General features: G+C 38.5%; 1 protein-coding gene and 1 pseudogene across 6 annotated transcripts in view; one reads left to right on the plus strand and one right to left on the minus strand.

Moving 5' to 3' along the window:
* Nucleotides 1–21,450, minus strand: part of COP1 (COP1 E3 ubiquitin ligase) — a 209,089-nt gene that overhangs the window by 159,377 nt on the left and 28,262 nt on the right. For 5 of the 6 annotated variants that reach the window (XR_011390253.1, XM_051856981.2, XM_051856982.2 and 2 more), the window contains exons 3-5: nucleotides 20,241–20,338; nucleotides 11,799–11,875; nucleotides 11,014–11,133 (exon numbers count right to left, since the gene is read on the minus strand). Coding sequence is in view for 5 of the 6 variants with exons in the window: in XM_051856981.2 (XP_051712941.1) it covers nucleotides 11,014–11,133; nucleotides 11,799–11,875; nucleotides 20,241–20,338 (295 nt within the window). In the remaining variant the exon portion in view is untranslated. The remainder of the gene's footprint in view (nucleotides 1–11,013; nucleotides 11,134–11,798; nucleotides 11,876–20,240; nucleotides 20,339–21,450) is intronic. The other variant, XM_051856979.2, reaches the window with a different exon arrangement.
* On the plus strand, nucleotides 1,344–1,613 carry LOC127493527 (non-histone chromosomal protein HMG-17 pseudogene; annotated as a pseudogene).

Raw genomic sequence — 21,450 nt, forward strand, 5'->3', positions numbered from 1 at the left:
TCTGGAAAACATCATGATGAGTGAAATCAGCCTGTTCCAAAGGGACAAATATCGTATGTTCTCCCTGATCGATGACAACTAACTGAGCACCTAAAAGGAAACCTGTTGAAGTGAAATGGACACCATGATAAACAATGTCTTGATCAACCCTTGTCCTGACTGATGAGGAAGAATTTACTATTTTATTCCTTTTAGTATTTTTTTGTTCTACTTGAAACCATTGGTTGAACTCTTTAATTAACACGTAATTATTCTTAGGCATCTAAATTTAACTGAAAAGTGATCCCTGTTAAATATAAGAGTGGGAATAAGAGAGGGAAGAGATCACAGTTTGGCACATGCTCACTCGGACTTACCCCTAATAGTAGAGCTGGAAATGTGCCAGGCGATTCCAATTCAATCTCATTAGGGTGGCATGTACCAATGCCATCTTACTTGTTAAAGTGATCAGTTTAAGTTCACAATTGATCAAAAAGGTAAAATTAAGTGTCAAAGGGATTACATAAATAAGACTAGTGTCTGCAAATAATTGATAGAATTAAAAAGGAGAGAATGATTCTACATGGGAAGCAGGATATACAGGAGACTTATAGAATGGCAAATGCCCTAAACAGCACTCTGGCCTCCGAATCAGCCCTTAAGGTATTTGGATCTGGCTAAAAAGTCCAGGAGAGCATTTCAGGCATGGAAAACCAAGGCACTATGGGGAAAAAAAAAAAAAAAAGACTTAAATGAAAGATCTCTGTGAGTGAGATCTCAGCAGAAAGAACCTTGGCAGCTCATGACAAGACCTTGGGTGATCACTGACGTCATAAATAAGAGTGTCAATTGTTAAATCAACAACGGGAGTCACTGTGCACCTACTCCCCATGTAGGACCTCTGTTCTTAATGTGTTGTACTATGCGAATTAACGGTAAAACTACTACTCAAACAGTACTTTATACTTTCTGTGTCTGTGTGGGTCCAGTCTGTTGCAATCTTTACTTAGCACATGCTAAGCTTATCTTCTGTATATAGATACTTGAAAATGAATCTTGATGAAGAATGGGATGGGAGAGGGAGTGGGAGATGGGATGGTTGTGGGTGGGAGGGAGGTTATGGGGATAAAAGCTGCCATAATTTAAAAGTTGTATTTTGGAAATTTATATTTATTAAATAAATAATAATAAATAATTTATTAAATAAAAGTTGAAAAAAAAAATGAAGAGTCAACCACTAAACTAATCTGGAAGTATCTTTCAAATACAAATGCAAGGAAAGAAGGGGTGAGAATTGCCTCTGGACTGGCCAAAACCTGTGAAACACTGCCTACCCGCACCTAAGCCCTACTGCTGCCCCCACCATGCTCAAAAGAAAGGCTGAAGGGGAGGCTAAAGGAGATAACGCCAAGTCGAAGGATGAATCACAGAAAAGATCTGCAAGGCTGTCTACTAAACCAGCTCCCTTCCTCACAGCCAGAACCCAAGCCTAATAAAGGCTTCTTCAAAAAGGGAGAAGAGGAGCCCAAACGGAAAAAGAGAAAAGCGGCAAATATGGAACTAACCCTACCGAAAATGGAAATGTCAAAACAGACCAGGAACAGAAAGCTGAAGGTGCTGCAGATGCCAAGTAAAGCATGTGCATTTTTGAAAACTGTGTACTTCCAGGGATTGTACCATTTGAAATACTATTTTTAATAAAGTTTTAAAAAAATGCAAGCTTGTGTTTTACTTCTTTTTAAGCTATTTTTTAAGCACACAGAACACTTCACTGTTGCTCCTGAAGAAGCCACACAAGTCAGTAACAGAATGTCTCTGAAGCTGGATTGATATGGGGGAAACACTTTTCTCCTCTAGTTTTGAGAGACTTCCTCTCGGCTCCCACGAGGAGGGATTCCCTAACATTGACACAAAATCTTGTGGCATGGAAAAACTAAATTCAATTTTATGTCTTCTTCCTCCTCCCTGTCCACCTTTAATATAGACTTAAACCCAGAGACCTGTTGGGACTTCACACTATAATTTTTTTTACCAGCACAACAGGCAATCTGGACTTAACAGTGACACTATGGAGATGGTGTCCCTCAAAAAGACTACGGTTCCGTTTCTACATTATGGATTCTCAAATTGATAATTCTGTCATTTTCATTTTATATCCTGAATGGTCAGGGTCAACCTGTGAAAAGTTGTTAAGTGACATGCTAAATGTGAAATGTCAACTCCCAGTCTGAACTTTCCCTAATCAGAGAATCAAATCAAGACTTCACTGGGTTTCATAGTGGTTTCTGATTTTAGTAGTCCATTGAAGAAGAGAGTTTGAATGTTGTTGTATACTGTTAATGACTGTCTGATCATGTCCTGCCTGAAATACTACAATTGTTTATGAAAAGAATCTCTAATAAATCTGGATACACTTTGGCTTTGGGGGGGAAAAAGTTGGGGCAGATACTGGGATGTAGCAGGTTAAGGCGCTGCATGGAATACCCACAGTCTACTTTGCAGTTCTTGGATTGATTCCCACCTCTGCTTCTGTTCCAATTTCCTGTTAATATGCATCCTAGGAAGCAGCAGACAATCAATCAAGTACTTGGGTTCCTGCCATCAAAGCAGGAGAACCAGATGGACTTCCTAGCTCCTGACTTTCTCACTTGGCCCAGCTCTGGCTTTTGTGGACATCTGGGGAGTGAAACAGTGAATGGAAGATCTCCCATGCTCCTTTTCTCTGTGTCACTTTGCATTTCAAATTAACAAAAACAAACAAACAAAAAAACCCAGCAAAGATAAACATTTGTATATATCAGACATATAAAATAAACAATGCAATCGGAAGCAAGATGGCAGCTGAGTAAAATGTTATAGCAATCATCTCCCCACAAAGACAGCAATTTCAACAGTTCCATACATGCCAAACTACTTTCACAAGTTTGTATACCTTAAATAAAAGGTTTATGGGTTTAAAAAATTTTAAAAAGAAATTAATAATTAACAAAAGAGCCATGGAAACCAGGGAAGATACCACAGTTTTAGTATGTCTATTTCAGTATGAAAATAGAAAGAAAGTACATTGAAGAAGGTAGGAAGGAAAGGCTTGCCCGAATCACCCTCTCCTAAACCCAGGCAGTATTGCATCAAGAAAAACACCTCCCACGTTGGGGAAGAAAAATGAATTAAGTCCCCAAATCTGGTACCAATCCCACCACAGTGAAATCCACTGCTGGACAAAGCTTCGTGGCCCCTTGCCCCAGGTCAGTAACTGCACACTGAACCTCAAGATCCTCCTTAGCCAGGTGGTCAAGAGACTACCACCACCATCCCTCCCTCAACCAGAGGCAGACAGCGTGGAGGAAAACTACTCACTGGGAGTGAGGGAGAAAAGTGAGCACAGGACTCGCTTAGGAGTTTGTGCCATCCCAGTACAGCATCAGGCAGAGTCCATGCTTGCAAACAGATTCTTCAGACTTGACTGTCACCAGGCCAACTTCAGTACCAGTGGAGAGACCTGTTTTCAGGTCTCTGTCACCCCTAGCCAGGGCATGGGCCTGATTTACACCTCCAAGTCTGTGGCTATGAGGTTCAGGTGCAACCTAGTATAGTATTTTGCCGGGTAGCCAAAGTGACTTGTTTCAACACCACTCTCCCAATTAGTACAGCAAAAAGAGGAGCAAGATTACTCCCACACAGCAGAGTAAAGCAGAAAAATTAGCAAAGGCGTATCTTAGAACTCAATGCCAAGCTGGTAAAATTAACACAGGGTAGATCCTAATATTTCTTGTCCACAGCCAGTGCCCAAGGAGAGACCTTTCTACAATGCACCAGGTGGAGACCTTTGGTTGCAGTGGTCTTGGGCCAAGAATTTCACTTCAGTATTATGCAGCCCATAGCAGCAGGGGCATTCATCCCGCCCCTGTACTGTGTTGATCTTAGTAGGCTGTGGGCTCCATCTGTCCCAACATCCAGGCATATGTGCCTACAAGAGGGCCACCCCATTCTTCCCTAACCTCAGTCAGCACAACCTGGACAGAATAACTGTTTCCTAAGTGGCAAAAAAGAGATGTGGGCAACAATTCTTGCAGGGGACCCTAACTCCATGATGACTCCCAGAAACGGAGTGCTCACTCAGGTGGCTAACTGAGGGCAAGGCATCTGGGCCCATATGAGCCCCAAATGAAAAAACTGCAAAGACAGACTACCCTTGCAAGGCGTTCACCTATGTCATCCAAACAATCCTGTAGATGTGGGACAAACATGGACTTGGGATGCAATGTAGTGCTAAAATAGTGAAAATCCACCAACAGTGGACTCATGGCAAACATGACTCTAGGGTATCATCTGGTACTGAAATAGCAGAAATGTCCACAGGCTCAGATAAGTGGACTGCTTAGAATTTATGGAAATATAGGCATGAGCAGAGCCAGATTATGAAGACTAGAATAAATACATAATCTTTCAATGTGCAGATGATAGTGTTTGAAAACACCATCAGCAACTCAGAGAAACATGACCTCTCCTAAGGAACAAAATAAGGTGTCTGAAACCAATCAGGTAGGAACTGAAATTTGTAAATTCTCATATGAAGAATTCATTCAGGTCAGTCTTAAGAAAATGCAATAAACTTCAAGAGGACAGAGGGAAATTATCTGATAGTCTAAAAAAGACACAGAAAGAAGGAAGCAATCTTTAAAAAGGAAACAGAAGTCCTGGAACTGAAAAATATACTAACCAACATGTGATATAAGGCATCAATAAAAAAACAGAGCAAATAGAAGAATTAGGGTGCTAAAAGATAACCTATCTGAAAATACAGGAGTGGAAGGTGGCACCGCGGCTCACTAGGCTAATCCTCCGCCTGTGGCGCCGGCACCCCAGGTTCTAATCCGTCGGGGCACCAGATTCTGCCCCGGTTGCTCCTCTTCCAGTCCAGCTCTCTGCTGTGGCCCGGGAGTACAGTGGAGGATGGCCCAACTCCTTGGGCCCGGCACCCGCTTGGGAGAACAGGAGAAGCACCTGGCTCCTGGCTTCAGATCAGCGCAGCGGCCATTGGGGGTGTGAACCAATGGAAAAAGGAAGACCTTTCTCTCTGTCTCTCCCTCTCTCTCACTGTCCACTCTGCCTGTCAAAAAAAAAAAAAAAAAAAAAAAAGAAGAAGAAGAAAATACAGGAGTGGAAAAAAATGAAGAGTCAAGAGCAATAAAGAAAGCTTACAGGAACCCAGGGATAAAGAGAGAGCCAACCCCCTAAAAAGAACTACCCAGAAATGAAAAGGGAGACCTTGCAAATGATACCACAGAATACAAAGGATCAATAGAGATCATTACGAGTAAGTATGCTAGCAAATTTGACAACCTAAAAGAAACTAACAAATTCCTGTAAGCACACACACAATCAATATCAGATCATGATTAAATATAGAACCTGAGCAGACCAACAATGAGTAACAATTCTGTATCGCTGATAAAGTCTGCTAGTAAATGAAGGCCCTGGACCAGATGGCTTCACTGCTAATCTACCAAACTCTAAAGACCTAATACCACTCTTCAATGATCCCAAGAAACTGAAAAGGAGAGAATTCTTCCAAATTCATTCTAAAAGCCAGAATATTCCTGAAACCAAAACCAGAAAATAATTCAACCAAAAAAATGTTACAGGCCCATATCTTGATGGACATAGATGAATAATTCTCAACAAAATACTAGCAAACTAAATACAACAGTATAATTAAAGAGATTATTCACTGAGATCAAGTGAGATTTTATCTCTGTGATGCAAGGGTAGCTCAGTATGTGCATATCAATAAACATCAGTATAGAGCATTATGAATAACTATGCTAACATGTTTGACAACCTAGAAGAAATGGAAAAATTCCTGTAAGCATACACATAAGCAATATCAAATGATGATTAAATAGAGAACCCGAACAAACCAATAATAAGTAGAAAGTCAAAAATAGTAAAGTCTCCTAGTAAAGAAAGGCCAACAGAATGAATAACAATATTGTAGTGACCTCAAGATGCACAAAATTTTTTTTGTAAAATTCAATATTCTTTCATGATAAAAAAAATCTGAATAAAGTAAAAGGAATATTTCTAAGTATAATAAAGGACATATATAACAAACCAATAGCTAATATCATACTAAATAGGAAATGCTGAAGGTTTTCTCTGAGAACTGGATGGACAAGGATATCCATTTTCATTCACTATAGTACTAGAAGTCTTACATGACAAAGCAATTAGGCAAGAAAAATAAACAACAGAAAATTGGAAAGGAGGAAGTCAAACCGTCACTGCTCACAGATGATATGATCACTTATATATAGAAAACTTCGAAGACCCCACCAAAAAAGTTATTAGAACCAATAAATGAATTCAGTAAAGTTGCAGGGCAGACAGTCAAGACAGAAAATCAGCAGTGTTGCTATATGCCAACAGTGAATTATCTGAAAAAGAAATCAAGAAGTATCATTTCCAATAGTGATCCACATATTCAGATATCAACAAATAAATATAACAAAAGAGATCTCTACAACAAACACTATAGAACACTGATGAAAGAAACTGGAGAGGGCACTAAGAAATGGAAAGACATCTCAAGTTTGTTCATGGACTAGAAGAATCACTATTATTAAAATTTCATACAAACAAATGTCCACACTAATCAAAGCAAGCTACAGATTCAATGCAATTCCTATCAAAATGCTAATGATATTCTTCACAGAACTAGATAAACATTCCTAAAATTCATATCAGAGCTGAAATAAGTAGCTGAAATAATCTTGAGCAAAAAGAATAAAGCAAGAAGCATTGCACTATATGACTTCAAAAAATACAAGGCTATAGTCATTAAAACAGTGTGGTAATGGATAAAACCAGATCAGAGAAAACACAAACATATACCTAAACTTATCTACAGCCAACTGATCCTCAACAGTCGTTAAATATTCAAACACAGTAAAGGACAGCCTTTTTAGTAAATGATTCAGCAAATTGTATATCTATACACAAAAGACTATAACTAGTTAAATACCACATGATCTCACTCATGTGGGATATAGATATGTGTAGATATATGTGTGTATATTTATATATAAAGCGGATTTTTTCAATTTATCTATCCATCCGTCTATGAAAAGTTGATCTCTTAAGAGCATGCATTTAGCCTAGCAGTTAAGACATTGGTTAAGACACCCAATTTTCCGTATCAGTGTATGTTGGTTTGATACACAGCTCCTGACTTTAGCTTCCTGCTAACACTTATGCTAGCAGACAGTATGATGGCTCAAGTAATTGGGTTCATATCCCCCGATCCTCTGTGGGGTGCCTGAATTGAGTTCCAGGCTCCCGGCTATGGCCGGTCTTAGTCCTAGACAATATGAATAGTTGGGGAGTTGAACTAATGGATGTGATATCTCTCTTTAATATATTTTTTTTAAGTTGATCCTATAGAAGTCAAGAACAAGAAGCAGAGAGGGAAGGAAAAAGCCTGATTACTGTGTACTAAGTTATAGTTAGGAGAAGGAAGTTCTGGTGTTATCTTGCAGAGCAGGATGACTACAGATAAAGATAATATAATGTATATACACTTTTTTTCAAGCTGGAAGAAAGGCTTTTGAATGTATTTACCATATGGAAATGATAAATGTTTTAGAAAATGGTAAGTTTATATTGATTTGAAGGTTACTTAAGGAATATATATACTGAAATATCGAGATATTCCACATACTAATTTTTCATTTATCAGTTAAAAATTTAAAAAATAAGTCATCACCAGAAAACCTGCACTTAAGATATCTTCAAGCAGAAGAAAAATATCAACAGAAGAAAATCTGAACTATAAAAAATAAAGTTTACGAGAGATAATAAATATTACATAAAGGTCATTTCAAAAGTCCCTATAAAGCATTATTGTTTAAACTACAATTAATAATTATGCACTATGAAGTTCAGAACATTTGTATAAGTAAAATGTACTCAAAAATAGTACAATGCCCAGGAGAGAAAAATTAACATTTACTATTAGAAGTTTCCTAATAAGATAGATTTGGTAGTATATTATTTGAAGACAGAATGTAGCAACAATTAAAAACTCAAAAGCAATCACTAAAATAAAAATTTAGGCTGATAAGCCAACAAAGTAAATAAACTGGAATTATATAAAATCATGTAAATTATGTTCTCCAACTACTGTCCAATTCAACTAGAAGTCAATTACCAAAATAAACGTTTGATAAGGTAGTAACAGCCACCAGGCAAACACAGAAACACATACTTTGAAATAAGTAACAAAAATATGATACAATAGGAAAAAAAACAGGATATGAATAGGTAATTTATCAAAAAATAACCCAAGACAGCTAAACAACTGAAATTCTTGGTTTTGCTAATAATCAAAGAAATATTAAACACACACACACACACACAAAACAGCACTGCATACCTATGAGACTGGTAGACACGAAAAAGGAGAAAATACTAACTGATTAGATTGTGTAAACCCACAGAAGTTGTAAGTATCTAACAAAAGAAGCAATCTGTCAACAGCTAGTATTTAATCAGGTCACCCTGTGGCCAACAATTCCACTCCTAATAGGAGAGAAGGGGCTCTGCAAAAAGTTTGTGAAAAATTCAGTGAAAGATTAAATGCATTTTCAATCAACATGACCACCTGTCATGCATATGTAACCACAAGGAACACTTCAAAAAGTCAGTGAAAATGGAATTAGAAAGTAAATTTGCTTTCTGTTAAAAGAAACCACTGAAATCTATGCACAGTATTTGTTTCTCATGAACTTTCTGAAGATCCTCCAATTTTGCATACTAAGAAACTATCGACTAACATGTAATCTTAACCTCTTTATGGGGTACAGTGAAATATTTCAGCACACATATACAGCATAAATCCATCAAACCAGGCAACTAGTTTTTCCATTGCTTATAATTTTTTGTGTTTGTGCCTCTCTTCCAGTTCTGCATACAGCATACAAACTACGGTTACCCCACTATGCTGTGGAATACTGTCAGCTGCTACTTCTGTATCTCACTTCTCTCTTCTATCCCTACCTCTTCCTTTTTTGTCAGTTTCATAGTTCAAAATTGAGTAAAGTAACCTGTTTATCATAAAGCCTCTAGGGGCTGGCCTTGTGGCACAGTGGGTTAAGTCATCGCCTGCAATGCCAGCATCCCTTATGGGCGCTAGTTTCAGTCCTGATTGCTCCACTTCTAATTCAGCTTCCTGTTAATAAGCATGGGAAAGCAACCTAAGATGGCTCAAGTGCTTGGGCCCATGCACGCATGTTGGAGACCTAGACCGAGTTCCAGATTCCTGACTTCAGCCTGGCCCAGACCCAGCAGTTGCAGTCATTTTGGGAGTGAACCAGTGGTAGAAGATTCTCTCTCTCTAATTCTGATTTTCAGATAAAATTAAAAATGCACATATATATCACATCTCAGTATATGAACATATTAGTTGACTTGGTTTAACTCTATATCCACAAACACATATACACAGCAGAACCCTGTGTTGTTCACAGGCTCAGACAACACCTGCCACACAGCAGATGATAGGAGAAAATCAATGGGAGAATGAGGCCACAACTGTGGCATAGCAGGTAAAAGCCACTGGAAGCACTGCTGGCATCAGGTTCCTGTCTTGGCTGTTCCACTTCTGATCCAGCTCCTGCTGGTGGCCTTAAAGGCAGCAGAAGAGAGCCCTCCCATGTGGGAGACCCAAATGAAACTCTTAGCTCCTGGCTTTGGCCTGACCCAATTCTGGCTGTTGGCAGCTATATGGGAAGTGTCTCTACATTCTCTAACTCTTGACTTTCAAATAAATAAAAAAATATATTAAAAAAAAAGCCACTAGGAGAAATTCCTCCAAATTCACTACCCAAAAAGACACACCATTAGAGACACTCATTCTAGATGCTTCAACCTCTCACAGTCCTTTCTCCCAATAGAATATTGTACTGTATTCAGTGAGATGCAGATCCAGGCTAAGTTAATGATATTCTGTAAATTAACATTCTTCTTAAAGATTTATTTTTTATTTTAAGGGCAAATTTACAGAAACAGAAGGACAGACTGAGAGAGAGACCTTCCATCTGATGGTTCACTCCCCAAATGGCCTCAATGGGCAGAACTTTCATCAGAAAAAATAAATACAAATGAAGAGATCCAGATGACCACCTCATCTATCATGTGATAAAAAAAATTCTATGATAGGAGAAAAATCAGAGCTGTCCCAACAGGCAGAAAGGGGCACAAAACAAAGAGTTTCAACAATATTCAAGTTCCTGATCCCGTCTGCTTCTCCTCCAGAGAAGCCAAAGTTCTAATCTTCTCAAAGTATTATTGTTCAGCTCTTCCTTTTTGTGTATGTGAGCTACTCACTTCTTTCCTTTCTCAACAAATACTCCCTTTCTGTTTAAGCTAGGTCTGGGTGTATACTGCTTATGCTAAGGTATATATTGCTTATTAACAGATCAGTCAATTCCTAATAAATTCACTTTCAATTTCACATTTTCTATTTTTTACATTTACATGACAAAATGCAATTTTACATCTATTTTCATTTCATTAAATGAAATAGGATATAGTTACCTAGAAACATCTCTGTAAGTGCTTAGATAATTCACAGACCACTGATGTGATGCAAAGATTTTATAAACTTAAAGATAATCTCCCCCAAACCTTATACGTGAAGAGAGGCTGACATGGCAACAAAGATTTACTCACTAGAAGAAAAATGACCAATATAACAGCTATTAAAATTAAAATTTACTTTCTCATGATATTTAACACTCAGTTTTTGCTAATGCAAACTGATCACTGCAAATGTTATATGTAAGGAATTTGTTCTTTCCTTAACTTGAAATGGGAGACTCTGTTTGAAGCAGTATTTTGCAGATGCTCCTAGCCAAGTAAAATGGATAGATCAGTCACATTACCATATTACTTTTAAACATTTCTAGATCTTTTATACTGCAATAAGCATCACCATTTAAAACAAAATTATTTTTAAATTCGGCTACCACTTACTGCTTCCAATTGTTTCTTTTTTTGTGCTAATAACTCCAACATGAGGTTGACATTGGCCAAATCAAGGTTATCTTGGTCAGTTCCCAACAAATCTTGAAATATTTGCCACCTGTGGCCATTCTAAAAATAAAAACAAAAAAAGAAGGAACACGTAACTTCCTAAGGTTATTTTAAAGATAACACAAATGTTAAATTGCTACTCTACTTTCTAACACGCTTATTACAAATGTATCAAACAAATTCTTACTTCTCTTTCCCAATTATTGATTCCCACTGCCATCTAATTATAATTTAAATACTATTTTTCCCCTACATTAGCCTAGACAACAGTTTGAAAGACATGTAAATGACAGATGTTAAGCTAAAATCTCTGACGGTGTAATTTCCCTTCAAAATAAGTGACTGGATCTTCTTTGGTCATATTTTCAACTTTGCCTTTGCAGGTATTAATGTAAGCTCACTTATCTCAGTAATTTGGGTCTACTCCTTTTATACTGAAAATCTAGCAACAATTGTTTCAAAGTATCTCTCCTGTATTTATTTCTCTTGCTGTATAATGCTTCAAATATCAGGCCAACTCTGTCTCATGACAAAGGTCTACTTTACTCTATCAAAGTAACATAGACAATGCAGTTAAGAAAGTTATGTTTTTGAACAGAAAATCCTAAACAAATGTCTTTTATGAAAATTCAATCATATACTAAAATTTAACATCTAATTGATATTAAAGCAATATAAAAACAAAATAAAATATATTAAAAATAGTAATAAGAGTTGAAACATACGGTACTACTCACTGAGTGGTCCAATTTGAACCTCTTTTCCTCAAATCTTTGCTTCTGTTTCAGAATGAGCTCATTCACTGAAAAGAGACAAAATAAAAGATATATAACTTATGTTTTTGCCAAATATGTCAGCTAATGATTCTGCTCAGGTGGATTCTATTTTAACTCTATACAATTCCCAAATTAAAACATAAAAGGCTTTATTTCAAATGAGAAAGTTATAGTACAGCTGCTGTAAGCACAACGACTATTAAATGAGAATTCTTTTGAATATACAGTTTCTCTCACAAGCCTTTCAGGGATGACACTTGGTACTTGAGACAGACAACTGTTCACTGCATGAGACTACCCAATGAACCACATAGTAACAGGTATGGCTATAAGCTCTAAAAATTTTTGTTTTTAACTTTTCTATAAATACCACTGATGACCTATCATTTATCTATCCAAAAACCACCTTACTCTTTTCCTTGATAACACGATTTTTTTCTGTTAGACTGCCATACAACTTTGAGAGAGACTAAATCCGTCCCAGCTCCACTATATGATTCTTGACTAACCCAAACCAACCTATTCTTTCATATCCTTAACAGAGACTGATGCGGGGAAGTATAAGACCAAGAGGTAGGTTGTCTTTCAAAAAGATAAGGATAAGGGAAATAAATATTTTCCCTTTCTAAAGGAGTGATATCCAGAACTGCCTAGAACCACCTTACTTATTTTAAGATTGATTTATTTGGGACGGCGCCGCGGCTCACTAGGCTAATCCTCTGCCTTCGGCGCCAGCACACTGGGTTCTAGTCTCGGTCGGGGCACCGGATTCTGTCCCAGTTGCCCCTCTTCCAGGCCACCTCTCTGCTGTAGCCCAGGAAGGCAGTGGAGGATGGCCCAAGTCCTTGGGCCCTGCACCCGCATGGAAGACCAGGAAAAGCACCTGGCTCCTGCCATCGGATCAGCGTGGTGCTCCGGCCGCAGCGCAGCAGCCGCAGCGGCCATTGGAGGGTGAATCAACGGCAAAGGAAGACCTTTCTCTCTGTCTCTCTCTCACTGTCCACTCTGCCTGTCCAAAAAAAAAAAAAAAAAGGCAGTGAGCAGAGGCAGCACTGTGGCAGTGTGTTAATCTGTCACCTCAGTGCTGGCACCCAATATGGATGATGGTTCAAGTCCTGGCCACTCCAATTGTAATCCAGTTACAATTGGATTAATGCAATTGCTTCCTGTTAATGTACCTGGGAAAGCAGCAGAGGATGGCCCAAGTCCTTGGGACCCCACCCCCTCACTGATGTGGGAGACCCAAAAGAAGCTCCTGGCTACTCAGTTTGGACCAGCCCAGCTCTGGCTGTTCAGCAATTTGGAGAGTAAACCAGTGGATGGAAGATCTTTCTCTCCTTCTGTGTCTCCCTCTCTTGCTCTAACCCTGCCTTTCAAATAAATAAATAAATCTTAAGGGAAAAAAGCAATGAGCATAAGACACCAACTGGCCTACTAATGCATATTTATAATAAATATTTACTCTATTTATATATAGATTAAAGCACTGAATTACTCAATTCCAGTCTTACTCACCAATGTATAGTTCCTGTACATAGTAGGCACCTCGTGTTTGCTGAATGAATTAAAGCTTGATGACATGTTCTTGGATTTCTAATCTGACATGCCACTTTTAGCTAACATTTTCATAATTCTAATCAAGGTAAGCATTAACGTGAAACCACGATCAGTTCTCAGAAATGAGATTTAAATTTGAAGGATTTTGTTGATTTAAGTATATAGAGAAGCTTTCTAATATCTATAGCACTAGGAACATTAGTACTAAGAAAAATATATTTCTACAGCTAATGCCTCCATTCTAGCAATCTAGCAACTTTTTAGTGGCAGATGGCACAGTAAAAGCATAGACTCAAGCCAGACTGCCTAAAAAGAGATTCCAATTCTACCACTTACTTACTACCTATGGAACTTTACACAAGCTCAAACTGTGAATGCCTTAGTTTCTTCACCTGAAGAATCAGGGTAAGAGCAGTACCTATCTTCCTCCTGCTATGAAGATTAAATGAGTTCAAGTACAGAAAGCACTAAAGATGGTGTACTGGCATCCAATACTGCAGTGCCAGTTCAAGCCCCAGCTGCTTTAATTCTGATCCAGCTCCCAGCTAATGCACCTGGGAAAGCAACAGCAGATGATCCAAGTGCTTGGGACCCTGCACCCACGTGGGAGACCTAGATGGAGTTCCAGGCTCTTGGCTTCAGCATGGCCCAGTCGTGGCCACTGCAGCCATTTTGGGAGTGAACCAGCAGATGGAAGATCTTTTTCTCTCTCTGCCTTTCCCTCTCTGTCACTCTGCCTTTCAAATTAAAAAAAAAAAAAAAAAAAAAAAAATGTTTAGCCAAAAAAGGGATGGTGTCTGGTGATAGTAAGGATTTTTTTTTAAAGATTTATTTTATTTGAAAGTCAAAGTTAGAGAGAGAAGGAAAGGCAGAGGGAGAGAGGAGAGAAAGAGGTCTTCCATCCACTGGTTCACTCCCCTAACTGGCCGCCAAAGCCAGAGCTGCACCAATCCAAAGCCAGGAGCCAGGAGCTTCTTCAGGTTGCCCAAGCAGGTGCAGAAGTCCAAGGACTTGAGCCATCTTCTACTGCTTTCCCAGGCCATAGCAGAGAGCTGGAATGGAAGTGGAGCAGCCGGGACTTAACCAGCACACCTATGGGATGCCGGCACTGCAGGCAGTGGCTTTACCCACTACACCACAGCGTGGCCCCTATAGTAAGCATTTAACATAAGTTACTTTTTTAAAAAGTTTGCATTGCTGTGTCCTCTACATTAATGAGTAAATGCATCATTCATCAGAGAGATGAGAAAATTCATTTTATAAATTTCAAATATAGGCAGAGAAAGCTAAGGAAAGAACTAGCTAAACAGAGAGATATGGAGTTTGAGGGAGATGAGGAGAGCTTTATGAAGAGCAAATTTAGACAGGACTACCTTCAAGTGTTAAGTGTGTGTGTGTGTGTGTGTGTGTGTATGTGTGTGTCTGTGTTGGAGAAGGAGCTTTCCACCCTACCTGAATGAACCTTTTAGGGTCAGGACAGAGAAGGCAAGCTCTCAAAACCAATGGAGATGGAAAAGAGCTAAAACAGAATGTGCTCTGAGAAAGCCAGGGAGGAGTGAAAGAAAACTGCTGTAGAAGGTAGAAGAGATACAGGGCAGGGAAGTAGTGCACAGGAGGGATTGCAATGTAGTGGTTAGGTGGGAGAGGAAAAATGTGTGTCTATGACAAACTGTATGACTCAAATGACGAAAAGAACTAAGTCCGTCTTGAATGTTTCACTTGCAACTCTTTCATCAAAGTTGAAGAAAGGGCCTGACTTGTTAACTAACAGGGTATAAAAATTTTTCGGAAATAAATCACCTAAGCGTTTTTTAGCACCTAATTCAAAAAGAGGTTAAAAAATTGAGTGATGTTCCATTTAACAAAACTCCTTAAATCCCCCAAAACTTCCTTACAATTTGTATCTGCTAAGAGTAGCTCACTCCCTCTTTTTGCCTCTCAATGCATTTTGGTAACAGGTTTCTCAAGACTTGTATGTTTAAAAATAAAAAGAACACAAATGAAACTGAAGCATTCTCCTAGCAGTAATTATCAATGGCACTTGAATGAACTGGAGAAGTCAACATGCACCTCAGTAAGTGGCACATTCTCTATAAATGCACGTCGAATACTTAACAAAATTTGTAATGCTTCTCAGATCAATTATACAATTATAAATAACCCAGAAAACTATGTAAGATCTTTTAACATTTAATAAAAATTCCAAGAAAATTGTTAACACTGTGATTTCTACTTATGTATTTTTGTTACCAGAAAGCACTGCAGGCATGAAAACATATTAAATAAGAATAAAATTACACGATACAGAACTTAAGTAGAACTTCACAGAGAAAAGGAATGAATAAAACTTTCTCAGTAAGTAAAAAGCTTATTTATGTATTCTCAATCAATAATGTTAAGTAAAAAATCACTTCGGTATTCAGATTATACTGAATACATTTTAAAAACAGATAGAAGTTCCAGGACTGTATTAAATAGCAATGGTGACAGTGGGCATCTTTGGTTCCAGATCTCAGTGGGAATGCTTCCAGGTTTTCCCCATTCAATAGGATGTTGGCCATGGGTTTGTCATACATTGCCTTGATTGTGTTGAGGAATGTTCCTTCTATACCCATTTTGCTTAAAGTTTTCATCATGAAAAGATGTTGCATTTTATCAAATGCATTGCTGCATATACTGAGATAATCAAATGGTTTTTGTTCTTCAATTTGTTAATGTGATGTATCACATTAATTGATTTGCAAATGCTGAACCATCTCTGCATACCTGGGATAAATCCCACTTGGTCCGGGTGAATGATCTTTCTGATATGTTGTTGGATTTGATGAATTAATATTTTATTGAAGATTTTTGCATCTATGTTCATCAGGGATATTGTTATATAGTTCTCTTTCTCTGATGTATCTTTTTCAGGTTTAGGTATTAAGTTGAGGAAGGCTTCATAAAAGGAGTTTGGGAGGATTCCCTCCTTTCAATTGTTTTGAGTAGCTTGAAAAGAATTGGAATCAGTTCCTCTTTAAATGTCTGGTAGAATTCAGCAGTGAAGCCATCTGGTCCTAGGCTTTTCTTTGTTGCAAGGTTCTCTATCATTGATTGAATTTCCCTCTTGGTTATTCGTCTGTTTAGATTTTCTATATCACATGACTCAATTTTCGTAGATAGTATGTTTCTAGGAATCTATTCATTTCTTCTAGGTTTCCTAATTTGTTGGCATACAGTAATTTCTGTATGTTGGCATGTATTAATTTCTGATAATTCTTTTTATTTCTGTGGTATCTGTTGTTACATTTCCTTTTTCATCTCTGATTTTATTGATCTGAGTCTTTTCCTCCTCTTTTTTTTTTTTTTTTGGTTAGTTGTGCCAATGGTGTATCAATACTATTTGAAATAATTATATTTATAATACAGTTATATATTATCTCTCCCTTCTTCCTTTCCTCCCTCCCACCTCTCACTCAAAAGAAAAAAAAAAGAAAAAGAAAAATTTTGAATGCTAACTTAAAAATTTGTGAGGAAGTACATCATTCTTCAGAATTCTTGTGTAGGTTACACAAAGCAAAAGGTTTAAAGAGCAATAATATAGAAATTGCGTGGCCCAGCCCTCTCTGACTTCAGTAGCTGTAGAGCATTAAAAGTGAAGAGACTGAACCAATCAATAAAAAAGTGCGACACTATCTACAATTCCTCAGAATAGTACAGCACTTGTGTAGTTGCCTAACCATATTCAAGAGGAAATCTGAAAATCACTTTATAGTGCTCTTAACTAATAACTCCAGGGATTATCCAAATTGTACAATAAACTCAAACTGAAGCAACAGAAATAAATAGCTGGGAAAAACTGTTTCAGTATAGGATAACACAAGTAGTACTCCACTGTCAGGAACATACAGATAACAGATCTCAGACATTCTTCTAAGTGCATGAGGAGACAGTCTCTATCATGTAATACAGGAACTGAAGGATTTGTCCATCACTGTATAGAAGATAAGCTGGAAGTGGTGATGGACAGAAAAACAGAGACATATACATCAGGATGAAATACTATTTCCACATCGACATTTAAAAAAACTCCAATTTCCTAAAACTAATTCTTTTATTCATAAATAGAGAACACTGAAACTGGATCATCACCACCAAGATAATATCTAGCTTAAAAATTCAGTACCTGTGGCCACTGTTCACTGGACACATATATTTGAGAATATATATGATGTAGGGAATCACTTCCCAACCTAAATAGCACTATGTTTATATATTCTTTCCATATCAGTATACACACAGTACTCCTCTCATCATTAAGAAACTTAAATACCAGAATTTCAAACTTGTGGAGTCCTTAAGGAATGTTGCCTAAAAAATGAAGTCAGTACCAAAATCTTCAGAACATTAGATTCCTTTCTGTACTTGGCTACTCCAAGTAATTTTCCAGTGCTATGACAACAGAGAAAAGAATGATCCCAGATCCCAATCTATATTGCAAGTTCAGGGGACAAAGGATTCTGCTTTGCAAGACTGCTTTCCCTTTTGCCTAACCTGACTCATGAAGTCCAGTCCTATCACTCAACATTTCTTTGTTCTTTTCCAAAGTTCCTTCTCCAAGTTTCTGATAAGAATTTATCTACTTAGAAGAACTCATCATTCCAGCAAAAAATCTCCAAACTATTTCCTTCAGGGCTCCTTACTGCGCTGAAGGCATCCAGTGATTCTCCTTTATGAAAAGATACTGGATTGTAGTAAAGAGCATCCAGGAAAAAGGAATGACACTTTAGAGCAGAAATAAACCACTTGAATTGTAACTGAAGTTTTTGTAGTTCAGAATCCAATATACTACTAGTCACTAGAACCTGATTTTTTTTTTTTTTTTGACAGGCAGAGTGGACAGTGAGAGAGAGAGACAGAGAGAAAGGTCTTCCTTTGCCGTTGGTTCACCCTCCAATGGCCGCCGCGGCCTGCGTGCTGCGGCCGGCGCACCGCGCTGATCTGATGGCAGGAGCCAGGTGCTTCTCCTGGTCTCTCATGGGGTGCAGGGCCCAAGCACTTGGGCCATCTTCCACTGCACTCCCAGGCCACAGCAGAGAGCTGGCCTGGAAGAGGGGCAACCGGGACAGAATCCGGCGCCCCAACCAGGACTAGAACCCAGTGTGCTGGCGCCGCTAGGCTAATAGGATTAGCCTATTGAGCCACGGCGCCAGCCATAAAAAATATAAAAAATTTTTTTAAAAATTAGGTTCTAAGCCGGCGCCGTGGCTCACTAGCCGGCCATAAAAAATATAAAAAATTTTTTTAAAAATTAGGTTCTAAGCTGGCGCCGCAGCTCACTAGGCTAATCCTCCGCCTTGTGGCGCCGGCACACCGGGTTCTAGTCCCGGTCGGGGCACCGGATTCTGTCCCGGTTGCCCCTCTTCCAGGCCAGCTCTCTGCTGTGGCCAGGGAGTGCAGTGGAGGATGGCCCAGGTGCTTGGGCCCTGCACCCCATGGGAGACCAGGAAAAGCTCCTGGCTCCTGGCTCCTGCCATCAGATCAGCGCGGTGCGCCGGCCGCAGCACGCAGGCCACGGCGGCCATTGGAGGGTGAACCAACGGCAAAGGAAGACCTTTCTCTCTGTCTCTCCCTCTCACTGTCCACTCTGCCTGTTAAAAAAAAAAAAAAATTTTATATTTTCTTGACAGGCAGAGTTAGACAGTGAGAGAGAGAGAGAGAGAGACAGAGAGAAAGGTCTTCCTTCTGTTGGTTCACCCCCAAAACGGCCGCCACGGCCAATGTGCTGCGCCGATCTGAAGCCAGGAGCCAGGTGCTTCCTCCTGGTCTCCCATGCTGGTGCAGGGCCCAAGCACTTGGGCCATCCTCCACTGCCTTCCCAGGCCACAGCAGAGAGCTGGACAGGAAGAGGAGCAACTGGGACAGAACCAGCGCCCAACAGGGAACAGAACCCAGGGTGCTGGCGTCACAGGCAGAAGATTAGCCTAGTGAGCTGCGGCGCTGGCCACTAGAACCTAATTTTGAGCATGTTACTTTTTGGAATGAAGAATTAACCTTTTTTGATTATTTTTCAATATATATACTGCAATATATATGTATTATAAATATATATTAATATATCATATAAACATATATGAATATATTTATAAAATATATATATCGCATATTGCAAAAGAGTGGCCCACTTCATGCCTACTTGTTTCTGACATTTAATGTTTGACTTATTATTCATTCCCAAAACTAAAGACTAAAGCTTTCGTATGTTAGGCTACTCAACTTGTAGAAATATTTTTGACACTGACAATTAGCCTCTGACTACTTATTACTCCCAACCATTTACCATTTACACTTAAGGATGCCCTATTCATACTTTCTTCCAGTTACTACTATTTTTGTATCAAAAATTTTATATCCATGTCTTCCTTCCTCAATTCCAACTTTTCAACTAATCCCCTAGTTCATAGACTCTCGTCTCCCGTCCAGGAATCCTCACACTCAACTTCTCCCCCTTCTCCCTCAATACTCACTAACGTTGAGTTCTCCCCTCCCACCTTTCACTCGTACTCCAGAAGCAGAAGCAGGAGGAATGCACAGTAATGTGTAGAGACAGAAGGTGCTCCGGAGCTCCTGTCCTGTCTTCTACATAAGATTCTAAGGGTTGTGTCAATGTTTTATTAACAAAATTGAAAAACAATACAATGTGGTTCTAACAATGTATGGGATCTACGCTACAACCTAAGAAGAGGTGAGTAGCAGAAGGAGGCCTCTGAGGTATGTCTCGTGAATAAATGAGTACTAGCACATACTTTTGAGGATAGGATATTTGAAAAGATAAAAATCATTGCAAAGACTCACCCAGGAAATTAGGATAGAGATGGTCAATATTGTCCACAACATAGTTACACTTGGGACATCTGTTATTGTCCTCCAAACTCTGATGAATACACTTGTAGCTATTAGCAGGGAAAAAGAACAAAACAGGCTTACTCAAATGTACAAAAATTAAATTGGTAACAAATGATGCCTCCTAGTCTTCCATTCCTCATTTTCAACTTAAATAATCTAACAAATCAATCTCCACTCATATTTTCAAATCACAAACAAGACACCAATCAATGGCACTTAATAGATGAACAGTGTAAAAAGTTATTTCAAAGTAAATCTGAATAATAATCTCACTACATATAAAATTATCAAAGATGTAGTAACTAAATTTTAAATTTATTCAATGTGAAAAGTACACTACACCACCAGAAAAGCAATGGCTGCTTTCATTAAACAAAAAGATCCATGCTCTTAGGGTACTTATATCCTTAATACATAAAGAGCTTATTCAAGTAAAAAAAAAGAGAAACATTAGTTAATTCTTGAGAAAATCATAAACTTCATCAGTGACATAGTGGTTGTTTGTTTGTAGGCAGGAGGTTAGCTTGGCAGTTAAGATGCCTGTGTCCAACATCTAAGCGCCTAGGTTAAAGTCCAGGGTCTGGCTCAGACTCCAACTTTCTACCAGTGCAGACCCTGCAAGGCAATGGTAATGGTGCAAGTAATTGGGATCCTGCCACCCTCCGAGGAGACTTGGACGGTATCCCAAGCTCCTGGCCCAGCCCTGGCCACTGCAGATGTTTGAAGAGTTAACTGGCAGATGGGAGCTCATCTATTTCTTTGTGTCTCTCTCTTGCTCAGTAATAAATAAAAAATAATTTTTAAATATTTGAATTAAACACCAGTTTTACCACTCAGAATGAAGCCTTTCCTAAAGGCAAGTTGCATGAAAAATGTTAAGATTTTGCATATCCTTTAGTGTAGTTTACTGCTAGAAATTTAGCCCAAGAATATATATATATATATATATATATATAGAAGATGATCAATGTAGAGTTATTTGTGAATAGCAAAATAAAATAGAAGCAACCTAAATATTAGGAAAAAGACTAAACAAATTTGTAAACAATAATCCAATGCAATGACATATAGCCAATAAAAATCATATGTAACATTTTTGCCACAGAAATAATCTATGAGTAATTGTCACAATTGTAATATGATCTATGAAATTTTCCTT

Source organism: Oryctolagus cuniculus, chromosome 7, assembly GCF_964237555.1.
Source record: "Oryctolagus cuniculus chromosome 7, mOryCun1.1, whole genome shotgun sequence".
NCBI lineage: Eukaryota > Metazoa > Chordata > Mammalia > Lagomorpha > Leporidae > Oryctolagus > Oryctolagus cuniculus.